We start from the raw sequence: 26,780 nt of genomic DNA on the forward strand, positions 1-26,780 counted from the left end.
AGATGTTTTTCTGGAACTCTTTTGCTTTCTCCATAATCCAGCGAAGGTTGGCAATTTGATCTCTGGTTCCCCTGCCTCTTCAAAAACCAGCTTGTTCTTCCGGTAGTTCTCGGTTTACATATTGCTGAAGCCTACCTTGCAGAATCTTTAGCATAACCTTGCTAGCATGTTAGATGAGGGCAATTTTCGGTAGTTTGAACATTCTTCGGCATTGCCCTTCTTTGGGATTAGGATGTAAATTGACCTTTTTCAGTCCTGTGGCCATTGCTGTGTTTTCCAGATTTGCTGGCATATTGAGTGCAGCACTTTAACAGCATCATCTTTTACTATTTTAAAAAGCTCAGCTGGAATTCAGTCACCTCCACTAGCCTTGTTGGCAATGCTTTCTAAAGCCCACTTAACTTCACTCTCTAGAATGTCTGGCTCTAGGTCAATGCTCATACTATCGGGGTTATCAGTAAATTGAGATCTTTTTTTTTGTATAGTTCTTCTATATATTTTTGCCATCTTATCTTCCACTTCTGTTAGGTCCCTACCATTTTTGTCTTTTATCATGACCATTTTAGTGTGAAATGTTCCCTGGATGTCTCTAATTTTCTTGAAAAGATCTCTTGTTTTTCCCATTCTGTTGTTTTTTTCTATTTCCTTGCATTGCTCATTTACTAAGGCCTTCTTATCCCTCCTTGCTATTCTCTGGAAGTCTGCATTCAACTGGTGATATTAACAACCATAAACACTTGCAAAGGTTTCCTAAGCCATTAAATGGTCCCTCCGTCTGGTTCAGTAGGCAACACAAACATAGGGAAGATTACTGACTTGACAGTTGTCCAGAAGACGATCATTGCCACAAAAGGCCATTGCTAAAGATGCTGGCAATTCACAGAGTGCTGTATCCAAGCATATTAATGGAAAAATGTGGTAGAAAAGGTGCACAAGCAACAGTAGCCTTGAAAGGTTTGTCAAGAAATTATCATTCAAGAATTTGGAGGAGAATCACAAGGAGTGGACTGCAGCTGAAGTCAGTGCCTCGAAAGCCACCAAACACACAGAAAAATCCAGGACATGGGCTACGATTGTTGCATTCCTTGTGTCAAGCCACTTATGACCCAGAGACAACGTCAGAAGTGCCTTATCTGGGCTTAGGAGAAAAAGGACTTGACTTGCTCAGTGTCCCAAAAACTTTTTTCAGATAAAAAGTAAATTTAGCATTTCATTTGGAAATCAAGGTCCCAGAGTTTGCTTGAGGTCCAGTGTAAAGTTTCCAATGTCAGTGATGGTTTAGGGAGTCATGTAATCTGCCGGTCTTGGTCCACTGTATTTAATGAAGTTCAAAGTCAGTGCAGCTATCTACCGGGAAATTTTAGAGTACTTCATGCTTACCTCTGCTGCCAAGCTTTAAGGAGATGCTGAGTTCATTTTCCAGCAGGACTTCGCACCTGTCCAAAAGTACAAATACTTAGTTTAATAAACATGGTATCACTGTGCTTGATTGGCCAGCAAATTCACCTGACCTAAACACCATAGAGAATCTATGGGATGTTGTAAAGAAGATAAGACAACAGACCCAACAGTGCCGGCGAGCTAAAAGACACTATTAAAGCACCCTGGGCTTCCATAACACCTCAGCAGCGCCAGAGGCTGATCACCTCCATGCCACGCCGCATTGATGCAGAAATTCTTGGAAAAAGAGCCCCTATCAAGTATTGAGTGCACATACTTTTCAGTAGGCCAACATTTCTGTTTTAAAATAATTTTTTTAATTGGTCTTATATAATATTTTACTTTTCTGAGATGCTGACTTTTGGGTTTTCATTAGCTATAAGCTGTAATCATCATAAGAAAAACCCTCTTGAAATAGATCACTCTGTATGTTATAAATCTGTATAATATATGAGTTTCACTTTTTGAAATGAATTACTGAAATAAATTAACTTTTCGATGATATTCTAATTTATTTAGATGCAACTGTATCTTTATTCAAATGCATCTGTTGGCAAACACTGCAGTTTCCACCATGGTTAATATAGCATTTTATTTATTTCTTCTGCTGCTCTGTTGCAGTCTGACTCAATGATTAGTTAGGGTGTGTGTCTAAGACTACCTCAGACCAGGCGCTGTAGCTAATCTGCCCTATCAAAGGTCTGCTCTAGTACAGCTGAGCTAAAAAGAAAATAAATAGCAGCTCATCATCTCTTTTAGGTACTGACTACTGTCTACATGTGGTGTAAATACTGCAGGTTTGCCGCTGTGGATTTGAATGCGGCAGATCTGCATCATTGTACAGTTCCACACAGTGCAGATAAAACCCACAGCATAAACTGAATTGCACTGCACATCTTCAATTCGCAGCATGTCAAAATATGCTGCGCGTTTTACCAGGGAAGACCCACTGCAATCCTGTCAGCGATGCCATTGGGAATCCTTTTCAGGCAATTCCAACAGTTTTTTTCCAGATCTGTTGTGGATTTGGACTCTCCACATGTGGATGTACTTTTGCATATCATTTCTGAGATCCTGACTCGAGGGCCATATGAGTATAACATGAGAATTTAAATGCATGTTTAATTGTCTTTATCTCCACCAAGGATATTGAAGAAGAAAAAGATTTGAACCAAAAAGTGCTGAGGAAGAAGGTACGAAACCTAAAATCACTAGGTGAGAGGAAAATGACTGACTGTTAATGAGGGAACAGTTTAGAGGGTCACTTTGATACAACCATGATCTGTTCTTGACGCATATTAACTAGGCTTTATGTTTTTCATACAGATGGATCCAGTAATGGAAATATTTCAGACAGATATCTTAGTTCCCCCTATTCGCAGGATTGCACAAAAGAAAGTCATGGTGTTTCACGAAATGAGGTATAGGATGATATGCTAAAATACGTTTTTGTTAATCAGTAATTGTCACCAGATTTCCCAATACAAACTGCATACGTTATTAAACCCTTTTACCCGGGCCAGTTTTCACCTTCCTCCCCAAGCCTATTTGCAAATCTGACATGTGTCACTATGTGGTAATAACTGTGTTACTTATCTAACCGATTCTGAGATTGTTTTCTTTTGACACATTGTACTTCATGTAAATTTGGGTCAATATTTTAGCCTTTATTTATAAAAAAAAAATTATAATAATTAGCAAAACATTTGGAAAAATGAAATTTTTTAAAATTTGAATTTCTCTACTTTTAAGACAGATAGTAATACTTCAAAAGTAGTTATCAATCAACATTCCCCATATGTCTACTTTGTGTTGGCATCATTTTGTAAATGTAACTTTAGTTTTTAGGAAGCAATTTTAAAAATTTTCAAGAACATTTCCAAAACCAATTTTTTTAACCCCTTAGGGACGCATGACCTACCAGTACGGCATGTTTCCCGAGTCCTTAAGGACCCATGACGTACCGGTACGTCATGAGTTTAAAATGCGATTGCGGCGCCGTGGGGGTTAATCGGAAATCATTCAGCGGGCATCCTGTCACAATGCCGTATCGCGGGCATCCTGTCACAGTATCGGCGATCGCAGAAAACCGCAGGTCAATTCAGACCTGCGGTCTGCTGCGTTTCCGGTCCATTCGGGTCTCCGGTGACCCGATGAAGCGGAAAAAGACTGTGATCGGTGGTGTGATTACACACCACCAATCACAGTACGGACATTTGGGAGAGGCGGTGCTGGCCGTTGTGCTGAATGCTGCTGTCCAGGGTGCTGATTGGTGCAGGGAGAGAGGCGCGAGATTTAAACTTCCAGCGCTCCTCTCTCCCCTCCTCTTCCTGTTCAGCACCTGCACCCTGCAGCACCGTCCTCACCAGGCTCCTGCGATCCCCCCCATCGGCACCCATCACCCTCCTGCACCCATCACCCTCCAGGTAGGTTAGGGTCAGTGAGGGAGAGGCATCGTTAGGCAGGGATAGAAGGGAAAAGTTAGTTACGAAAAAAAAAGCACTTTATCTAAACTTTTTCTTTTCTAGCTTTGAGACCCTAGACCCCCCTTGCCACTTGCCCCCCCCCCCTCCTCCACCAATTTCAGGCAATACTGGAGTGGGGACGTCCTCTACCAGACCCCACTCTACAGTATGGTCATGACACGTCCCCGGTTATTCAGATAATGCAGCATGTCCCCCCCCCCGAGGTGATCCTGCCCATGACCGTTTGTATAAGATACGGCCGGTCATCGATCACTTTGAGGCCAAATTTGCGCAGGCCTACGTACCTGGAAGGGAGGTCGCGGTTGATGAATCTCTCGTTGCGTTCAAGGGGAGACTCAGTTTCCGCCAATACATTCCCACTAAGCGGGCGAGGTATGGCGTGAAGCTGTACAAAATTTGTGAGAGTACCTCAGGGTACACTTACAAATTTCGTGTGTACGAGGGCCGAGTATTTCACCCCTAGAATGTCCCCCCACTCTGGGTGTTAGCCAGAAACTCGTGTGGGATCTTATGTACCCACTGCTAGATAAGGGTTACCACTTGTACATGGATAACTTTTATACTAGCATTCCCTTGTTCAGGTCACTTGCCGCCAGATCCACGTTCGCATGTGGGACCGTGCGGAAAAATCAGCGCAGCCTCCCTGCCCACCCCCTCCAGGTACCTATCCCCAGGGGTGAGACCCGTGCCCTTACTAGTGGAAACCTGTTGCTGGTCAGGTATAAGGACAAGAGGGATGTCCTTGTACTGTCCACAATCCACGGTAACAGCACCACCCCCGTCTCTGTGCGAGGTACCGCGGCAACGGTCCTCAAGCCCGATTGTATCGTCGACTACAATCGGTATATGGGAAGAGTTGATCTCTCTGATCAAGCCCTCAAGCTATATAATGCCATGCGCAAAACCCGGGCATGGTACAAAAAAGTTGCGGTCTACTTGGTACAGGTTGCCTTGTAGAACTCTTTTCTACTATCCCGAAGCGCTGGCAGCACAGGGACATTTCTCCAATTCTATGAGGCAGTCCTCAAGGACCTGATTTTTTCAGACCGGGAAAGAGCAGGCCGTAGTACCTCGGGAATTGGAGGCACCCGGATCGTCCCTGGCCAACATTTTCCAGGTGTGGTCCCCCATACTGGAAAGAAGGGACGAACCCAAAAAAGATGCAGAGTGTGTCACAAGAGGGGGATACGGAAGGACACCACCACTCAATGTGACACTTGCCCCGATCATCCGGGCCTCTGTGTTATCGATTGCTTCAGGGAGTATCACACTTCCATGGAGTACTAAATTTTTATAATCCCCAACAGTCCCCTAGAGAACATAAAAAACTATGGCTCTCAGACTTTGGAGACACGGAACCATTTTTTTCCCCCAAAAATATTAGTTTTAGTGCAGGCATCCTCAAACTGCGGCCCTCCAGATGTTGTAAAACTATAACTCCCAGAATGCCCAGACAACCTACAGCCATCAGCAGGGCATGGTGGGAATTGTAGTTTTACAACATCTGGAGGGCCGCTGTCACGGTGGACGTGCACTCGAACTAACAGATGAACCACCAACCAGACTCTAGGCGAGAGGCAGGGGGAAGGGTCACCTCCTAGCTAATCCCTGACCTCTCTCCCTGCACTGCTCAGCCCACATGCAGACCTTAGTGGTAGGTATGATGTGTCCCTGTGCCTGGGCTGAAACACCCTAAATTCCCTGAGATGGTGAAGAGGAGAAATAGGAGCAGCCTGCTCGCACAGAAACTGGATGGGAGAGATGACACAAAACAATCAAACTAGAAACCACACTTATCTTTCTGAGCTGGAACAGACAACCTTCCTTTCTAGCTTCCAAGACCAAAGTGATTCTTATAATCCGCTCAGAGCACTGGGCTGGAGTGCTATTTAAACTAATGACCCCACCCAGTGCACCTGATGGGAGGCGGATCCAGCACGGCTCCAAAACAAAACACTAAACTCGTGCTGCTATTCTGGCCGACCTCCGCACATAGTCAGGCTGGGGCATGACAGTACCCCCCTTCTACGGGTGACCTCCGGACACCCCGGACCAACCTTATCCGGGTGGGACCTATGAAAAGCCCCCACCAGTCGACTGGTGTTGACATCTAGAGCCGGAACCCACGTCCTCTCCTCAGGGCCGTATCCCCTCCAGTGCACCAGGTACTGAAGGGAACCCCGAAGAATTCTAGAGTCGAGAATCCTGGAGATCTCAAACTCCAAGTTTCCCTCGACTAGAAGAGGAGGAGGAGGCAATGGCGATGGTTCCACCGGTTCCACGTATTTTTTTTAATAATGACCTGTGGAACACATCATGGATCCTCCAAGTCTGCGGAAGATCCAGCCGAAACGCTACAGGATTGATCACCGCAGAAATTTTATACGGACCAATAAATCTTGGACCCAGTTTCCAAGATGGCACCCTCAACTTGATATTCTTAGTGGACAACCATACCAGATCACCCACACACAGGTCCGGACCAGTCACACGTCTCTTGTCAGCCATTCGTTTATACCTCTCACCGATCTTCTCCAAATTCCCTTGAATCCTCCGCCAGATGGAGGATAAGGCAGAAGAGAATCTCTCCTGCTCAGGCATCCTAGAGGAACCAGTCCCAGAAAAGGTACCAAACTGAGGATGGAAACCGTATGCGCCAAAAAATGGCGACTTACCCGTGGACTCCTGCCTACGGTTATTCAACGCAAATTCTGCTAAGGACAAGAATGAGGACCAGTCCTCCTGATTCTCAGCCACAAAGCACCTCAAGTAGGTCTCCAGGTTTTGATTAGTACGCTCCGTCTGACCATTCGACTGCGGATGAAAAGCCGAAGAGAACGAAAGTTGAATACCAAGCCGAGAGCAGAACGCCCTCCAAAATCTGGAGACAAACTGCGAGCCCCTATCAGAGACCACATCCGAAGGAATACCATGCAATTTCACAATATTATCCACAAAAATCTGCGCAAGAGTCTTAGCGTTAGGCAGACTAGTTAGCGATATAAAGTGAGCCATTTTACTGAAACGGTCAACTACCACCAAAATCACTGTTCTCCCGGAGGAACTCGGCAGATCCGTAATAAAGTCCATAGACAAATGCGTCCAAGGACGAGATGGAATAGACAATGGAAGAAGTGAACCAGCCAGTCGACTATGAGCAACCTTTGACCGAGCGCAGGTTTCACAGGCTGTCACGTAATTCTCAATGCTCTTACGTAACCCTGGCCACCAGAACCTCCGGGACACCAGATCACAGGTGGACTTACCACCAGGATGTCCAGCAAGGACAGTATCGTGATGTTCCTTGAAGACCTTGTATCGCAGGCCCTCAGGAACAAACAACCTCTCTGGGGGACAAGAACCAGGATCCCCCTCCTGGGCTCCCAACACCTCCATCTCCAATTCAGGGTATAGAGCAGAGACCACCACCCCATCCACTAAAATCGGCGCAGTATCCTCTGAATCACCTCCCCCAGGAAAGCTGCGAGACAAGGCATCTGCCTTGACGTTCTTGACACCTGGGCGAAAGGTAACCACAAAATTGAACCTCGTAAAAAAACAGTGACCATCTGGCCTGCCTAGGATTCAGACGCTTGCCAGATTGCAGGTAAGCCAAATTCTTATGGTCTGTATATACCGTAACAGGGTGAGACGCCCCCTCCAACCAGTGACGCCATTCCTCAAAGGCCAACTTGATAGCCAACAACTCTCTATCTCCAACATCATAATTCCTCTCGGCGACCGAGAGCTTCTTGGAGAAAAAGGCACACGGTATCCATTTGCCAGGGGATGAACCCTGTGACAACACCGCACCAACTCCCACCTCTGATGCATCAGCCTCCACTACAAATGGCTGACACACATCCGGCTGCACCAGAATGGGAGCAGACGCGAAACGCTCCTTAATAGCCGAAAAGGCCTGCAATTCCTCATCCGACCAGACAGAGACGTCGGCGCCCTTCTTGGTCATATCAGTAAGAGGTTTTACTAGGGTAGAGTAGTTCGAAATAAATTTTCTATAATAATTCGTAAACCCCAAGAACTGCATCAAGGCTTTCTGATTCTCTGGTCGGTCCCATTCCAGAACCGCCCGGACCTTCTCGGGGTCCATACGAAAACCAGAATCAGAAAGCAAGTATCCCAAGAACGGAAGCTCTTGCACCGTAAACAAACATTTCTCCAATTTAGCATATAATTTATTCTCCCGAAGGATCGTCAAAACCTGTCTCACATGATCCTGATGGGTCTTCAGATCAGGAGAATAAATTAAAATATCATCCAGGTAAACTACTATGAACCTCCCCACCAAATGATGAAAAATGTCATTGACCAATCGCTGGAACACTGCTGGCGCGTTCGTCAACCCAAAAGGCATAACCAGGTTCTCAAAATGTCCCTCATGCGTATTGAAGGCCGTTTTCCACTCATCCCCCTCCTTGATTCTGATCAGATTGTAGGCCCCTCTCAAATCCAACTTGGAGAACACCTTGGCTCCCACAATCTGATTAAAAAGATCAGAGATCAAGGGCAAGGGATATGGATCCCGGACTGTAATACGGTTCAATTCCCGGAAATCCAAACACGGTCTGAGTGATCCATCCTTTTTCTTCACAAAGAACAAACCCACTGCCACTGGAGACTTAGATGGTCTAATATGACCTTTTGCCAAACTCTCGGCGATATACTTTCGCATGACCTCTCTTTAGGGTTGAGAAAGGTTGTAAAGCCGAGACTTTGGCAACTTAGCCCCTGGGATGAGATTAACTCGACAATCTTAGTCATGATGAGGGGGCAATTCCTGAGCCCCACCCTCTGAAAAGACATCCGCAAAATCGGAGAGATATTGAGGTAAAGCCGTAATAGACACACCAGAGATAGATGTGCCAAAACAATTATCCGAACAAAACTCACTCCAACCGATGATTTGTCTCGCTTGCCAGTCTATAATTGAGTTATGTTTAGTCAACCATGGTAACCCCAAAACTATAGGAGCTGGCAAATCCTTCAAGACAAAACAAGAAATAATTTCAAGATGTGAATCACCCACCCTTAAGTGAATACCATGAACAATGTGAGTAAGGCTCCTTTGAGAAAGAGGGGAAGAATCAATTGCAAAAACACGAATCTCGTTCTCTAAAGTGCAAGTACTTAGTCCTAGATTTTGAAGGAAAAGAAAATCAATTAGGTTTACCCCAGCACCACAATCAAGGAACACCTCAACAAAAACATTTCTCGACTCCAGCGCCACCATAGCTGGAAGGAGAAAACGGGAACTGCAGGGAGCTTGCATACCTGCCTGCTCCACCACACCATTCATGCCACCAAGTGTCAGGGAAGTTTTTTTTTTCTTTTTCTCTACCACCTGCGGTTTAACATAAGGACAAGCAAAAACAAAATGACCACTCTTTCCACAATAGTAACATAGTTTGTGCAATTTCCTAAAGTCTCTACTATCAGAATGGCAAGAAATCTGACCCAATTGCATGGGTTCCTCCGCTACCCCCGCGTTACCTGTAACATCACCCGGGGAGGCAGTAGAGATGAAACCACTCACAGAAGGGATACCTTGCGCAGGGGGAGCCCTATACCTCTCTCTGATACGTCTGTCTAGCCGTACTGCTACAGACATGGCGTTCTCCAAAGAGTCTGGGTATTCATGAAAAGCAAGGGCATCCTTCAATCTTTCAGATAACCCCTGACAAAACTGGCTACGTAACGCGGGATCATTCCACTCTGATTCAATAGCCCATCTCCTAAATTTCACACAGTAAGCCTCTGCAGTATGTTCCCCATGAAACAAATTACGTAATCGCGACTCTGCCATCGAGACCCGATCTGGATCATCGTAGATTAATGCCAGAGCCTTAAAAAATTCCTCCACCGACCGGAGCGCCCGAGAACCAGGCGGCAGAGAAAAGGCCCAGGATTGCGCGTCCCCTTTAAGCAGAGAAATAATTATACATATCCTCAGACTCTCATCACCTGACGACGATGGACGCAGCCGAAAGTACAATTTGCAGGACTCTCTAAAACGGACAGAGTCATCCGTACCCCCTGAAAATCGATCAGGAAGAGCCACTTTAGGCTCCACACAAACTTGACCTCCTCCTGATGCCAGAGCACTCTGACACCGTGCGACCGAACCACGCAGCTCCGCAACCTCTAGGGATAGCCCCTGCATGCGGTCAACTAATGCTTCAATTGCCGTCATCACAAAACCGCTGAGTAATGACAGTCAAAGTTTTAGGCGGATTATAATGTCACAGTGGACGTGCACTCAGACTAACAGATGAACCACCAACCAGGCTCTAGGCGAGAGGCAGGGAAAGGGTCACCTCCTAGCTAATCCCTGACCTCTCTCCCTGCACTGCTCAGCCCACATGCAGACCTTAGTGGTAGGTATGATGTGTCCCCGTGCCTGGGCTAAATTCCCTGAGATGGTGAAGAGGGGAAATAGGAGCAGCATGCTCGCACAGAACCTGGATGGGAGAGATGACACAAAACAATCAAACTAGAAACCACACTTATCTTTCTGAGCTGGAACATCCAACCTTCCTTCCTAGCTTCCAAGACCAAAGTGATTCCTATAATCCGCTCAGAGCACTGGGCTGGAGTGCTATTTAAACTAATGACCCCACCCAGTGCACCTGATGGGAGGCGGATCCAGCATGGCTCCAAAACAAAACACTAAACTTGTGCTGCTAATCTGGCCGACCTCCGCACATAGTCAGGGCGGGGCATGACAGCCGCAGTTTGAGGATGCCTGCTTAGTGTCTCCAAAGTCTGAGAGCCATACATATTGGGCATCGCTGCGTCCGTAAAAATCTTCTCTATAAAAAGAACATGTAACCCCCCCCCCCGGATGAACAGCGTTAAAAATATATATATATTTTTTTTTTAAAAAGCCATTTTTTGTCACCTAACATCACAAAAAGTGTAATAGCGAGCTATCAAAATGTCATATGCACCCCCAATTAGTGCCAATAAAACCGCCATCTCATCCCGCAAAAAATGAGCCCCTACATTAGATAGTCGCCCAACAAAAAAAAAAAACTGTAGCTCCCAGGCTATGGAGATACAAAAATTATTATTTTTTGTTCCTAAAATGATAATATAATGAAAAATCTAAATAAATGTAAAAATGTAGACATATTAGGTATCGCCGCGTCCGGAAGAATCTGCCCTATAAAAATAACATTTGACCAAACCCCTCGGATGAACAGCGTTAAAAATCTAAAATAAAAACGGTGCCAAAACAGCAATTTTTGGGCAAAATTTCTATTTGAATAATTTTTTTCCAGTAATAAAGCAAGGGGTAACAGCCAAACAAAACTAAATATTTATTGCCCTGATTCTGTAGTTTGCAGAAACACCCCATATGTGGTCGTAAATGGCTATATAGCCGCAGGGCATAGAACGAAGGGAACGCCATATGGTTTCTAGACAGCAGATTTTGATGGACTGGTTTATTTACACCATGTCCCATTAGAAGCCCCCCCTGATGTAGCCTAGACTAGAAACTCCAAAAAAGTGACCCCATCTAAAAAACGACACCCCTCAAGGTATTCAAAAGTTACTTTACAAACTTTGTTAACCCTTTAGGTGTTCCATAAAACTAAATAGCGAATGTAGAAACAATTTTAGAATTTAAATTTTTTGTTACCTTGCCTCAAAAAAGTGTAATATAGAGCAACCAAAAATCATATTTACCCTAAAATAGTCCCAAAACAACAACCACCTTATCCCGTAGTTTCCTAGATGGGGTCACTTTTATGGAGTTTTGACTCTAGGGGTGCATCAGGGGGCTTGAAAGGGTACATGATGTAAATAAGGCCTCCTGCACACGACCGTTGTGTGCACCCGTGGCCGTTGTGCCGTTTTCCGTTTTTTTTCGCGGACCCATTGACTTTCAATGGGTCCGTGGAAAAAACGGAAAATGCACCGTTTTGCAGCCGCATCCGTGATCCGTGTTTAATGGCCGTGAAAAAAATATGACCTGTCCTATTTTTTTCACGGCCAACGGTTCACGGACCCATTCAAGTCAATGGGTCCGTGAAAGAACACGGATGCACACAAGATTGGCATCCGTGTCCGTGATCCGTGGCCGTAGGTTACTTTTTATACAGACGGATCCGAAGATCCGTCTGCATAAAGCTTTTTTAAAGCTGAGTTTTCACTTCGTGAAAACTCAGAACCGACAGTATATTCTAACACAGAAGCGTTCCCATGGTGATGGGGACGCTTCTAGTTAGAATACACTACAAACTGTGTACAAGACTGCCCCCTGCTGCCTGGCAGCACCCGATCTCTTACAGGGGGCCGTGATCAGCACAATTAACCCCTTCAGGTGCGGCACCTGAAAGGGTTAATTGTACTATCATATCCCCCTGTAAGAGATCAGGGCTGCCAGGCAGCAGGGGGCAGACCCCCCCCCCCTCCCCAGTTTGAATATCATTGATGGCCAGTGCGGCCCCCCCCCCCCCTCTATTGTAATTATTCGTTGGTGGCACAGTGTGCGCCCCCCCTCCCTCCCTCTATTGTAATAATTCGTTGGTGGCACAGTGTGCGCCCCCCATCGGCCCCCCCCCTCCCTCTATAGCATTAACAACATTGGTGGCCAGTGTGCGGCCTCCCATCTCCCCCCCCCCCCCCCCCATCATCATTGGTGGCAGCGGAGTTCCGATCGGAGTCCCAGTTTAATCGCTGGGGCTCCGATCGGTAACCATGGCAACCGGGACGCTACTACAGTCCTGATTGCCATGGTTACTTAGCAATAGTACAATAGTAGAAGATTCATACTTACCTGCTGCTGGCTGCTGCTGCGATGTTCGTGTCCGGCCGGGAGCTCCACCTACTGGTAAGTGACAGCCTCAGGTCTGTGCGGCGCATTGCTAAATGAACTGTCACTTACCAGTAGGAGGAGCTCCCGGCCGGACACGAACATCGCAGATCCCAGGTAAGTATGAATCTTTGCTAGTGACCCGCTGCCACCAATGATGGGGGGGGGGGGGAGATGGGAGGCCGCACACTGGCCACCAATGTTGTTAATGCTATAGAGGGAGGGGGGGGGGGCGATGGGGGGCGCACACTGTGCCACCAACGATTTATTACAATAGAGGGAGGAAGGGGGGGGGGGCGGGGGGGCGCACACTGTGCCACCAACGATTTATTACAATAGATATTCAAACTGGGGAGGGGGGGGGGGTCTGCCCCCTGCTGCCTGGCAGCCCTGATCTCTTACAGGGGGATATGATAGTACAATTAACCCCTTCAGGTGCGGCACTTGAGGGGTTAATTGTGCTGATCACGGCCCCCTGTAAGAGATCGGATGCTGCTAGGCAGCAGGGGGCAGTCATGTACACAGTTTGTAGTATATTCTAACTAGAAGCGTCCCCATCACCATGGGAACGCCTCTGTGTTAGAATATACTGTCGGAAATGAGGTTTCACGATCTAACTCATATCCGACAGTATATTCTAACATAGGGGCGTTCCCATGGTGATGGGGACGCTTCAAGTTAAAATATACCATCGGATTGGAGAAAACTCCGATCCGATGGTATAAAAGGGACTCCTGACTTTACATTGAAAGTCAATGGGGGACGGATCCGTTTGAAATGGCACCATATTGTGTCAACGTCAAACGGATCCGTCCCCATTGACTTGTATTGTAATTCAGGACGGATCCGTTTGGCTCCGCACGGCCAGGCGGACACCAAAACGACTTTTTTTTTCATGTCCGTGGATCCTCCAAAAATCAAGGAAGACCCACGGACGAAAAAACGGTCACGGATCACGGAAAAACGGGACCCGTTTTTGAGGACCGCAAAAAAATACGTTCGTGTGCAGGAGGCCTAAACCAGTCAAGCAAAATCTGCCTTCCAAAAACCATATGGCGTTCCCCTTCTTCTATGTCCTGCCGTTTAGCCAAATAGTAGTTTACGACCACATATGGGGTGTTTCTGCAAACTACAGAATCAGGGCAACCCATACTGAGTTTGGTTTCGCTGTTAACCCATTTTTTCCAGTAATAAAGTAAGGGTTAAAATGGAAAATTTTCCCCCAAAGATTTGAAATTCTAAAATTGTTTCTCCATCTGCCATTAACTCTTGTGGAACACCTAAAGGGTTAAAAAAAGTTTGTAAACCCAGTTTTGAATACCTTGAGGGGTGCACTTCCTTAGATGGAGTCACTTTTTTGGAATTTCTATTCTAGGGGTGCAACGGGGGGCTTGAAATGGGACATGGTATAAACAAAACCAGTCCTGCAAAATCTGCCTTCCAAAACCCATATGGCGTTCCCCTCTTTCTATGTCCTCCCATTTGGCCAAACAGTAGTTTAGGACCACATATGGGGTGTTTTTGCAAACTACAGAATCAGGGCAACCCATATTGAGTTTTCTTTGGCAGTTAAGCCTTACTTTATTACTGGTTAAAATGGAAAATTTTCCAAAAAATAGAAATTTCAAAATAGTTTCTCCATCTGCCATTAACTCTTGTGGAACACCTAAAGGGTTAAAAAAAAGTTTGTAAACCCAGTTTTGAATACCTTGAGGGGTGTACTTTCTTAGATGGAGTCACTTTTTTGGAATTTCTATTCTAGGGGTGCAACGGGGGGCTTGAAATGGGACATGGTATAAACAAAACCAGTCCAGCAAAATCTGCCTTCCAAAACCCATATGGCTTTCCCTCCTTCTATCTCAGAACGGCCTGGGTAAGTATAAGGGTTTTAAAGTTATCAGCACTTAAAGTGCCAAGTCCTTAAGGTGAAATAGGGGTTAAGCACCATTTCAGTTATAAAGTGATTTGGAGGGGCTTACGTAATAGAATATTCCATAAATGAAGTACACCTACTCAAATCATTCAAAACTGATGTCACAAACTTTGTTAACCCTTGGGGTGTTCCACAAGAATTAAAGATAGAGATAAAATATCAAAATTAAATTTTTGGGCATATTTTCTATTAATCAATTTTTTTCCTGTAACACAGCAAGTGATTATCAGCAAAACAAACCTCAATATTTATTACCCTGATTCTGCAATATACATAAACACCCCATATGTGTTCATAAACTGTTCTATAGGCACATGAAAGGGGTCTGAAAGGAAGGAGTGCCATATGGTTTTTGGAGGGCAGATTTTGCAGGGATGGTTTTTGGGCACCGTTTCATATTTGAAGAGACCCTGAGGTACCCCTATAGTGGAAACCTCCAAAAAGTGCCCAGCTAGTATATAGCTCCTCCCACCCAGCTAGGTACATAGACACTTTACTATCACTGCTTCTGTTGAGGCTTTGACATGCCCAAGGACATAATAACATCACAGATAAAAATAGCTGCAAGGACATGGACAACGCAAAATGGAAAATAAGAGTAATAAAGTTAAAAGACATACATTACAAAATCACAGCTATCTTCTAAAGGATGTTGCTGCAAACTGTAAAAACCCCTTTAAATTCTGCCTTTAGCCCAATTGACAAGGTTATTCCACTGTAACGCCTCCCCAATACTGAACTCTCACCTTCCCAATACTGAACTGCTCAATACAAACAGCTCTGAAAGGAGTTTGTCACATAGGCTAGTTGGGGAGATATTGAGTTAAATCTATGGTAGGAGGTACAGTATGTTGAGCTTTATCATGTATGTATTGCTGCTGGGGAGGGTAATGTCCCCAACTATGTGATTAGACATTTTTGTGTTCCACTTTTATTTCCTTTCTTGTATTAATGGTTTACATAGTGGCATGACCAAGTAATGCAAAATTCACCTCCTCAGTGTGCATTACACTATTATTTTTATGCAATGTGGCAGGTGGGGTTTGTGTGCCAGGGCTTTTTGTACTCCCAAACTGGCCCTGATGGCACACTATATAACATGCAGCAGCAAGCACAGTTCATGGAGCAAGTAGAGGGGCTAGAAATGGATAGTGGAATTGACTGTGAATAGGGCATGGGGGCCCAATTCAGATTCTTGCTATGAGGCTCAGTGATTTGTATGTATGCCCCTGTCTGTGTGGTACCCTTTTTTGGGAGTAGTTGTAGTTATTGAAACTCTGACTATCCCTATATACAGTAGAACCGCTTATCCCTCCCTTCCTGCATTGACAATAGCAAGCGCTTACTGCTGACTGACACATATCTCCCGGCGGCTGATTAGTTACTCAGCCTGCCGGGAATATAGCAGAAGCACTCACTGACAGCACTAGCTACATTGATCAGTGAGAGAGCAAGGGAAATAAATATAGATTTAATCAACAGATATTTGTTTATTGTCCACTATATGAGGGGGCAGTGAGGGCAGGCGCCCAGCAGCTCCCAGCCCGTCTTCACAGTCAGTGCTGCACTATACCGTATTAGAAAGAGCGCTTAAGAGAGTGCTGCTAAGGGACATTTGTAGCCATGTTTTCTATTATAAATGTAAACAATCTCTAAATAAACTATATTAGAAAAATGTTCCCTATCTCTGTCCCTACACATTAGCAAAAAAATTACAATCATGACAGTTACAATTTAAACACATATATGACGTAGTTGTGGACTGCTCCTTTTGGGTACCCTAGACAAGGGAATAAACTGATCTGAACGGTTTCTTGACTTAACCACCTCCGGACCGCCTAACGCACAGATGCGTCCGGAAGGTGGTTGATTCATTCCTCCTGGACGCGCCGGCGCGTCATCTCGCGAGACAGGCGCACACAGGCGCGCGTTCACTGGAACGGAAGGTAAGCGAGTGTATCTCCAGCCTGCCAGCGGCGATCGTTCGCTGGCAGGCTGGAGATGTGATTTTTTTTTAACCCCTAACAGATATATTAGACGCTGTTATGATAACAGCGTCTAATATACCTGCTACCCGGTCCTCTGGTGGTCCCTTTTGTTTAGATCGACCACCAAAGGACACAGGTAGCTCAGTAAAGTAGCACCAAACACCACTACACTACACTACACTACACCCCCCCTGTCACTTATTAACCCCTTATGAACCACTGATCACCCCTGATCACCCCATATAGACTCCCTGATCACCCCCCTGTCATTGATCACCCCCCTGTAAGGCTGCATTCAGATGTCCGTATGATTTTTACGGATCCACTGATACATGGATCGGATCCGCAAAACACATACGGACATCTGAATGGAGCCTTACAGGGGGGTGATCACCCCATATGGACTCCCTGATCACCCCCCTGTCATTGATCACCCCCCTGTCATTGATCACCCCCCTGTCATTGATCACCCCCCTGTAAGGCTGCATTCAGATGTCCGTATGATTTTTACGGATCCACTGATACATGGATCGGATCCGCAAAACACATACGGACATCTGAATGGAGCCTTATAGGGGGGTGATCAATGACAGGGGGTGATCACCCCATATAGACTCCCTGATCACCCCCCTGTCATTGATCACCCCCCTGTCATTGATCACCCCCCTGTAAGGCTCCATTCAGAGTGACCCCACAAGTGACCCCATTTTGGAAAGAAGACACCCCAAGGTATTCGCTGATGGGCATAGTGAGTTCATAGAAGTTTTTATTTTTTGTCACAAGTTAGTGGAATATGAGACTTTGTAAGAAAAAAAAAAAATAATAATAATCATCATTTTCCGCTGACTTGTGACAAAAAAATAAAAAGTTCTATGAACTCACTATGCCCATCAGCGAATACCTTAGGGTGTCTACTTTCCGAAATGGTGTCATTTGTGGGGTGTTTGTACTGTCTGGCCATTGTAGAACCTCAGGAAACATGACAGGTGCTCAGAAAGTCAGAGCTGCTTCAAAAAGAGGAAAATCACATTTTTGTACCATAGTTTGTAAACGCTATAACTTTTACCCAAACCATTTCTTTTTACCCAAACATTTTTTTTTTTATTAAAGACATGTAGAACAATAAATTTAGAGAAAAATTTATATATGGATGTCGTTTTTTTTGCAAAATTTTACAACTGAAAGTGAAAAATGTAATTTTCTTTGCAAAAAAATCGGTAAATTTCAATTAATAACAAAAAAAGTAAAAATGTCAGCAGCAATGAAATACCACCAAATGAAAGCTCTATTAGTGAGAAGAAAAGGAGGTAAAATTCATTTGGGTGGTAAGTTGCATGACCGAGCAATAAACGGTCAAAGTAGTGTAGGTCAGAAGTGTAAAAAGTGGCCTGGTCATTAAGAGTGTTTAAGCTAAGGGGGCTGAGGTGGTTAAAAGGGGTTTCAAGGCACCACCCTCCCCAAAAACACGTTTGTAAGACAATAATAATGTCTTAAAGATTTCTTAAATTTCTGACATATTTACATATTTGTAAAGTAGTAGGCATGGTAATACAAAGTGTCAGGAGCTCAAATCAAGAACTTTAACAAGCAGCAAATCTGTGCGAATGTCAATAATATTTTTGGGGTCTTTATTTCCATAGATTTTTATACATGTGATAGGCAGCCACTTTGTAATAAAAAAATGGAGAGTTTATTAAAGATCTGTCCTTAAGATATGTTGTCTTTTATACTTGAATCATCAGTATTTTTATGACTGTTTAGGAAGATGACCTTATTGTAGTTAAGGTGGAAGATGTATGTGGAGATGAAGAAATGTATGGAAGAGATATTCACATTTGCAAGGAAGAGTTTCCTAGAGAAATAAGCCAAGGTAGGTAATAGCCATTGAATAAGATATAATCCCCACAATGTGGCATTTTTTTAACGGGCTAAAAAAAAATCTTTTCATTTAGTAATTATTAAACATTTTCAACAGTTTCTGTTCTATAGCTTTCAGCTTCAATGTGTCTGAAGATTATCTTACTTTATGTTTGCAGAGAATCCGTCAGACAGTTGCTCTGACAGCTAAATATGAAGCCCTTATCTCTGAACAGAATTTAGGTTAAATGAGTGTTTGTGAGTACTTTTCATGCTACTAAAAAACTGCATTGTTAGAAAGGTCACACGCAGGGTTGATTTTAGTCAAAATATTGCCCTCGGAAAAATGAAAAGTGGGGGGGGCCTCAAAATCTGAAGTACATACAATGTAGTACGAAGCTGTAAAAATGGGAGTGGAATAGGAAAAAATGTGAAAAGAAAACTCTTCCGCTACAGTTTTATGGGTTTTGTTTGGGGTATTCCCTATGTGTTAAAACTGACCAGTTACCTTTATTCTCCAAGTCAGTATGAATACGTTTATGAATAGTTTTTTTTGTATCTTAATACTGGGGAAAAAAATAAAAACATCGCCATATTCTGACCCCCATAACAGTTTTCCAGGGATGTCTACGGAGCTGTATGAGTGCAAATTTTTTTGTGAGACCATCTGTAGTTTCGCCCATTTAGATTCTTTTTTTCACGCCACATTATTTGCTGTATGGGAAGAATATTTTTATATTTTAATAGCACAGGCTTTTTCGGATGTGGTGATGCCCATGATATTTCATTTTTTTGTTTATTTATTTTTCTATTCTAGAGAAAGGGGGAGATTTGAATTTTTATATATTTGTATTTTTTTTATAAACTTTTTTTGACTTTTTTTTAAGTCACCTTAGTTGACTATTACATGCAATCATTAGATTGCCTCTTGTATTCCTGTAATGAATATCTATGAAGAATGCAGGCCTGCATTGCAATATATTAATAATTGGCCTGGAAGCCTTGCACAGGTTCAGTTCATTACTAGTATGGGACGCCTTCCTCGATCTCAGCCAGGGAAAGCAGACTAGTCCTGGTAACACATGGCTATATTTGACCACCAAAAATGATAAAAAGCAGAGTGGACCCAGCATCCATGTGGAACCTGCACTCCCTGAATTTTATGGTGGCCGTTATGGCACATAACAGGTAGCATTTAGTGTTAGGTTCCCGTCTTACAGAGATCGCCTTGACGTGTGGCAGACAGGCCCAAATAATTTTGTACAAAATGTATTTGCCAAGAATCTCAAATGTACAAAATAAGTGTAGCATTAGTACCAGAATATTTTCTATTACTGTGGCATGATTGTATTTTATTTGGTTTGCAGAGTACTGCTGCATTGTTTTTTTTCTTATTTTATTTTTTTTTTATTTCGTGTTGTTTTCTTTTCTTTATATTTGACCACAGCATCTGAGGGGATAAATGGCTGCGATCTGCATTATTGCCGATTGCAGACATTAGCCCTGGGCCTCTATTGTGTAAAACAGCAGAAACTCAGCAGTTATCGTGCCCACTATGCTCGCGAGTGGGAGCTATCATTAAAGACAATTCCACCAAGGTTTTTTAGGTTTGATATTGTGGCATTCACTGGGTGCTAAAATGACATGACAGTTATTCTGTGGATAAGTACAATTACAGAAATACTGTGTGTGCGTGTATATATATATATATATATATATATATACATACACTCACCTAAAGAATTATTAGGAACACCTGTTCTATTTCTCATTAATGCAATTATCTAGTCAACCAATCACATGGCAGTTGCTTCAATGCATTTAGGGGTGTGGTCCTGGTCAAGACAATCTCCTGAGCTCCAAACTGAATGTCAGAATGGGAAAGAAAGGTGATTTAAGCAATTTTGAGCGTGGCATGGTTGTTGGTGCCAGACGGGCCGGTCTGAGTATTTCATAATCTGCTCAGTTACTGGGATTTTCACACACAACCATGTCTAGGGTTTACAAAGAATGGTGTGAAAAGTGAAAAACATCCAGTATGCGGCAGTCCTGTGGTCAAAAATGCCTTGTGGATGCTAGAGGTCAGAGGAGAATGGGCCGACTGATTCAAGCTGATACAAGAGCAACGTTGACTGAAATAACCATTCGTTACAACCGAGGTATGCAGCAAAGCATTTGTGAAGCCACAACACGCACAACCTTGAGGCGGATGGGCTACAGCAGCAGAAGACCCCACCGGGTACCACTCATCTCCACTACAAATAGGAAAAAGAGGCTACAATTTGCACGAGCTCACCAAAATTTGACTGTTGAAGACTGGAAAAATGTTGCCTGGTCTGATGAGTCTCGATTTCTGTTGAGACATTCAAATGGTAGAGTCCGAATTTGGCGTAAACAGAATGAGAACATGTATCCATCCTCTGATGGCTACTTCCAGCAGGATAATGCACCATGTCACAAAGCTCAAATCATTTAAAATTGGTTTCTTGAACATGACAATGAGTTCACTGTACTAAAATGGCCCCCACAGTCACCAGATCTCAACCGAATAGAGCATCTTTGGGATGTGGTGGAACGGGAGCTTCGTGCCCTGGATGTGCATCCCTCAAATCTCCATCAACTGCAAGATGATATCCTATCAATATGGGCCAACATTTCTAAAGAATGCTATCAGCACCTTGTTGAATCAATGCCACGTAGAATTAAGGCAGTTCTGAAGGCAAAAGGGGGTCCAACACCGTATTAGTATGGTGTTCCTAATAATTCTTTAGGTGAGTGTATATACAGTACAGACCAAAAGTTTGGACACACCTTCTCATTCAAAGAGTTTTCTTTATTTTCATGACTATGAAAATTGCAGATTCACACTGAAGGCATCAAAACTATGAATTAACACATGTGGAATTATATACATAACAAACAAGTGTGAAACAACTGAAAATATGTCATATTCTAGGTTCTTCAAAGTAGCCTCATTTTGCTTTGATTACTGCTTTGCACACTCTTGGAATTCTCTTGATGAGCTTCAAGAGGTAGTCCCCTGAAATGGTTATCACTTCACAGGTGTGCCCTGTCAGGTTTAATAAGTGGGATTTCTTGCCTTATAAATGGGGTTGGGACCATCAGTTGCGTTGAGGAGAAGTCAGGTGGATACACAGCTGATAGTCCTACTGAATAGACTGTTAGAATTTGTATTATGGCAAGAAAAAAGCAGCTAAGTAAAGGAAAACGAGTGGCCATCATTACTTTAAGAAATGAAGGTCAGTCAGTTAGCTGAAAAATTGGGAAAACTTTGAAAGTAAGGGCTATTTGACCATGAAGGAGAGTGATGGGGTGCTGCGCCAGATGACCTGGCCTCCACAGTCACCGGACCTGAACCCAATCGAGATGGTTTGGGATGAGCTGGGTGAGTGAAGGCAAAAGGGCCAACAAGTGCTAAGCATCTCTGGGAACTCCTTCAAGATTGTTGGAAGACCATTTCAGGGGACTACCTCTTGAAGCTCATCAAGAGAATGCCAAGAGTGTGCAAAGCAGTAATCAAAGCAAAAGGTGGCTACTTTGAAGAACCTAGAATATTACATATTTTCAGTTGTTTCACACTTGTTTGTTATGTATATAATTCCACATGTGTTAATTCATAATTTTGATGCCTTCATAGTCATGAAAATAAAGAAAACTCTTTGAATGAGAAGGTGTGTCCAAACTTTTGGTCTGTACTGTATATATATATAGTCATTTATTAAGACCGGCATTTTAGACGCTGATCTTAATATCCCCTATAGCTGGAGGTGGATCGATCATATCCAGACTGGCGTATCCAGCGCCAGTCTAAATGTAAGCCAGCTTTCTACGCCTGTTCCTAAAACAGGCCTAGAAAAGGATGAATGAGACAGCCCTACCGACCTGTTCCTTTCCCTGCCCACACCACGCCCACTTTTTTAGACCTGGGGTGAGCGGGAAAAGCTGCAGATTGAGCACCGTAATCTGTGCCAGACCCCCATAGTTTCTATTATGTTTCACTACTTTGAAAAATTTATTTTTTTATCCTCTCTTGTGCCATACTGGCAAGTGTCCACTGGGCTTTGCAAGCAAGAAAGGTGCTGACTTTTGGTCAGTGATCCCTTCCAGGTCCAGCTTTCCTTTAAATCATCAGTCTTGGCTCTGTATCTGGACTTGTCAGTCAAGATAAAAGGGGAAGAAGTCTGTTTTTTTTATTTATTTTTATTGCTACCTGAATGAGGGGCCACAATCTACTACAGCAGGGAGCGGTCACTTTCAGCATCCACCACTGTCACACTTGCTCCATGCAACTCAAATCTTAAACGGAACCTGTCATGTGGATATTTGATTATAATCTAACTAATTATATACAATCATTAACTTCTAAAAAGTGCCTTAGATGTATTCACTTACTGGTGTGACAGATGGTTACCTCATAATATACACACAAAGATGCCACATGCCGCATGCTAATGAGCTGATTTGAGTCCAGCGTGATGTCATTGAGTCCAGCGTTTTTTTAAATTCAGAGCTATAGCCACTCCCCTGCCCACCTACTGCTGATTCATATGGAAAATAACTGTCAATCAGCAGCAGGTAGGCAGGGAGAGTCAGGAGCTCATACATATTCATGACTCATCATTATCAGCTGGAGCTTTTCAATACAAGATGTTGGCAGATTGACTGGGTCAATTAAAGAAAGTGACCCAGCATTTTGCTAAGAGAATCAGTCACTTATTTATGTTGCCCTTAGTTAGGACACCATAAAACTGGTGACAGGTTCCCTTTAAATCTGTAGAAGAGAAATAGTTTGATATTTCTTGGTTGCTTCATTGGGGACATAGGAACCCTGGATATAGGCTGCTGCCATGAGAAAGCTGACAGTAAGGAAGAGTTACCTACTCCTCACCATACCATACCCCCAGTCTACAGGCACTGAACTACCATATACATTTTTAGCTTAGCGTCAGTAGGAGACAGATGCTGATCCTTTCCCACACATTTTCAGAATTTCTTGTAGGAGTTGTCTTTTTGTAGTTTCTGTTCTTTGGTGTTTCTGACATCTGTTGTTTTTTGGAATAGCGTCTTCTATTAGCTCAGTTTCAGAAGGCGGGATATATTCTACATGGAAGCAGATAGCATTTTTTTACTTAGTGTCAGCCTTCTAGTGGCAGCAGAATATACATATGTTTCCTGTGTCCCCAGTGAAGACTACGAGAAAGAGATTTTACCGTGAGAAATAACCATCCACTTTTTTTATAATGTTTAGGCACACTGTTTTGTATTTTTGTAAACTTCCCTTGGGGCTGCCATTTTGGATAAATACATTTCCTACCTGTAAAAAAGAAAGTGGCTGCTTACTCTGACTGCTGTAGTGGGCAGTGTGGAAAATTGCTGGCATATTGCAGTGTTTTTGTGTGGACAGTCTCAAATGAAAACACCACCAAAATTGTAAAAACTATTTTATAATAAAATCCTGATTTAAATAGTTAGACTTTTTAATGATACATTGCCTTCATTGTTTCCCTTATGTATGCCTAGCCTCTCTGTCTGGACACTTAATCTTCTACTAACAACTACCATGTTTTCTTTCACATTTGCATGAATATATTTTATTTACTGTAGGACACAACAGCACACATATGGTTTTATCTCAAGATTGTGCCATGGAAGGCAGCATCAATGAAGATCCTTTAACAGAAAGTGGCCCAAAAATACAATCAGTGCTTCACAGTGAAGAACTTTCATCAGATGTCGCTATGTATGGAGAATGGCTCCCCAATAACTTGGGCATTGTTACACAAACTACGACCCACAGAGGTGACAAAATATTTCCTTGTTTTCTGTGTGATAAACGTTTTACCCGGAAGTCAAGTTTAGTAAGACACCAGAGAATTCACACAGGCGAGAAGCCGTATTCATGTTCTCAGTGTCACAAAAGTTTCACACGCAAAACTACACTTGTGGAACACCAGAAAATTCACACAGTTGACCAACAGCTGTCCAGCTTTAATCAAGAGAAAAATCTTGGAGTGAAAGATGATTGTGTGATAAAACAATTCAAACAAACAGAAGGTCAACAATTTTCCTGTGAAGATTGTGGGAAGGTCTTCACACTGAGGTCCCACCTCGTAAAGCATCAGAGAAATCACAGTAACGAAAAGCCCTTCTCATGTTTAGAGTGTGGGAAATCATTTATTCAGAAGTCCATTCTTCTTGTGCACCAAAGAAGCCACACAGGGGAGAAACCATATTCATGCTCAGATTGCGGAAAATGTTTCACCCAGAAATCAGATCTTGTGGTCCATCAGAGAATCCACACAGGGGAGAAACCATTTTCATGTTCTGAATGTGGAAAAAGTTTCACCCAGAAGTCTACTCTGGTCATACATCAGAGGATCCACAGAGGGGAGAAACCATTTGCATGTTCAGAGTGTGGGAGGTGTTTTACACAAAAATCCACTCTTGTTACACACCAGAAAGTCCACACACCCCTAAAATTACTATTTGCCTTGCAACAGTCATGAGTTGTTTCTTTGGCTGCAATGGATTATGTTGTAATTTGTTCTTATAGTAACGTGATGCATGTTTTGTGTCCATATTGTAGCATTTTACCTTGATTTAAAAATCAAATGTGAAATGAAGTGAACAATCGGATATTTACAGCTAATATTAAAGTGGTTGTCCCATTACAACAACTTATCCCATATCCACAGGATAGGAGATAAGTGTCTTAAGATCTGTGGAGGTTCCAGTAGTCAAATGCCTGCCGATAACGAGAATGCGTTCTTCCGCTTCAATGGAGTGGCAGGTATGTCTGCGTGTCCACTGCTCCATTCAAATACATAGGTCCCCAAACTTAGCCCCTATGGATATGGTATGTTATTGTAATGGGACAACCCCTTTAAGTACAATAGTTGAGTCTAATGTTACTGGATGAAACATAATAGTGAGTCATCACAGTTTTCTGTTGAGACTCTTATTGTCTACACAACCATAACAGGGATAACCTTGAACTAAAAGAACAAACAAAACATACCTCCTAATAATTCTCAGATAAAATCACATCCTTGTAACTCCAACTAGGGCCCAAAACTCCAGTATTTAGCAGCATTTGTTAAGTCACTTTATGTCTTGATCCCACACAAATCGGGGCTATGTGCCGCCTCTTACTACCTCCATACAAGGGGAAATCACTTTGAGAGACACAACGGTTTCATTTTGAGATTAATTGAATTCATACACACCCGCAACTACTTCTTGCTTGATTCTCTGTACTACCACCAGCTTAGGGGGACCACGATAGGATGCCCCTGTGCCCCCACTTAGGCTAATCTCCTCCTGGAATGGTGGGAGGATACTGTGGTGTTCCCAGCTGACAATGCATGGTGGAGCAACAAGATTGCTCTTTGGAAAAGATATATGGATGATGTGTTTCTGTTGTGGACAGGTACCAGAGATGAATTCCACCATTTCATCTCTTCTTTAAACATCAATGAGATTGGGTTATTTTTCACTTTGGAGATTCATCCTAATACAATAAAATTTTTGTATGTAAGGGTCACATGGACAGAGGGGAAACTTAATTCATCTATTTTTCACAAGCCCAAAGTCTCCTCCACTGGCATCCCCTGTCCCTACGCAGAGGTACCCCCAAAGGTCAATACCTCAGGGTATGTAGAAATTGTTCCTCTGTACATAAATTTCACATTGAAGCAAGGAACGTGTGCTCCAGGTTTAAAGCTAGGGGTTATCTCTCATCTATTCTTCATACAGCTTTCCAATCTACTTTGCAACAGGATAGAGAGTTTTTCTTTAGGCTATTCTGCTTTTATAAATATACTCATACATTTTTAACTATACTCATCTTTTTTCATGTTTGCCTTTATTTGCAGCTTTTTTTTATTCCATCTTGTTAGTGTCCATATACTGTATATCCATACTGCAAGCCGGGGCAGAGTGGAAAGTTCAAGTGGCTCTGGAAAAAACCTGGCCCTATGTTGTGTGTGTGTGTGTGTGTGGGGGGACGGGGTCCAAATTGAAAGAAGGCAGGGCAACACAAGTAGGCGGGGTCAGCAAAACTATAGCACAAAATACTGTCCCAGATGAACCATATACCACAGTGCAGCACAATATATTGCCCCAAAATCTGTCCCTCTGTGGTGGCCATCAACAGCTGTCATTTTCTGTCGTCCTCTTCTCATCTCTGATTAAGATATGGAGCAGGGGGTTTAAGG

The 26,780-nt window shown here is 43.4% G+C and overlaps 1 protein-coding gene across 3 annotated transcripts in view; it reads left to right on the forward strand.

The window, feature by feature from the left end:
• The window catches only part of LOC121005091 (zinc finger protein 501-like), a 44,104-nt gene extending 17,949 nt beyond the window's left edge, over positions 1-26,155 (forward strand). For all 3 annotated transcript variants that reach the window (XM_040437631.1, XM_040437632.1, XM_040437633.1), the window contains 5 exons: positions 2,586-2,655; positions 2,767-2,861; positions 18,448-18,556; positions 24,169-25,081; positions 25,123-26,155. In XM_040437631.1, coding sequence (XP_040293565.1) covers positions 2,586-2,655; positions 2,767-2,861; positions 18,448-18,556; positions 24,169-25,070 — 1,176 coding nt within the window. In that variant the 3' untranslated portion in view covers positions 25,071-25,081; positions 25,123-26,155. The remainder of the gene's footprint in view (positions 1-2,585; positions 2,656-2,766; positions 2,862-18,447; positions 18,557-24,168; positions 25,082-25,122) is intronic.
• The last annotated feature ends 625 nt before the right edge of the window (positions 26,156-26,780 follow it).

The sequence above is a fragment of the Bufo bufo genome, chromosome 6 (assembly GCF_905171765.1).
Source record: "Bufo bufo chromosome 6, aBufBuf1.1, whole genome shotgun sequence".
In the NCBI taxonomy this organism is placed as follows: Eukaryota; Metazoa; Chordata; class Amphibia; order Anura; family Bufonidae; genus Bufo; species Bufo bufo.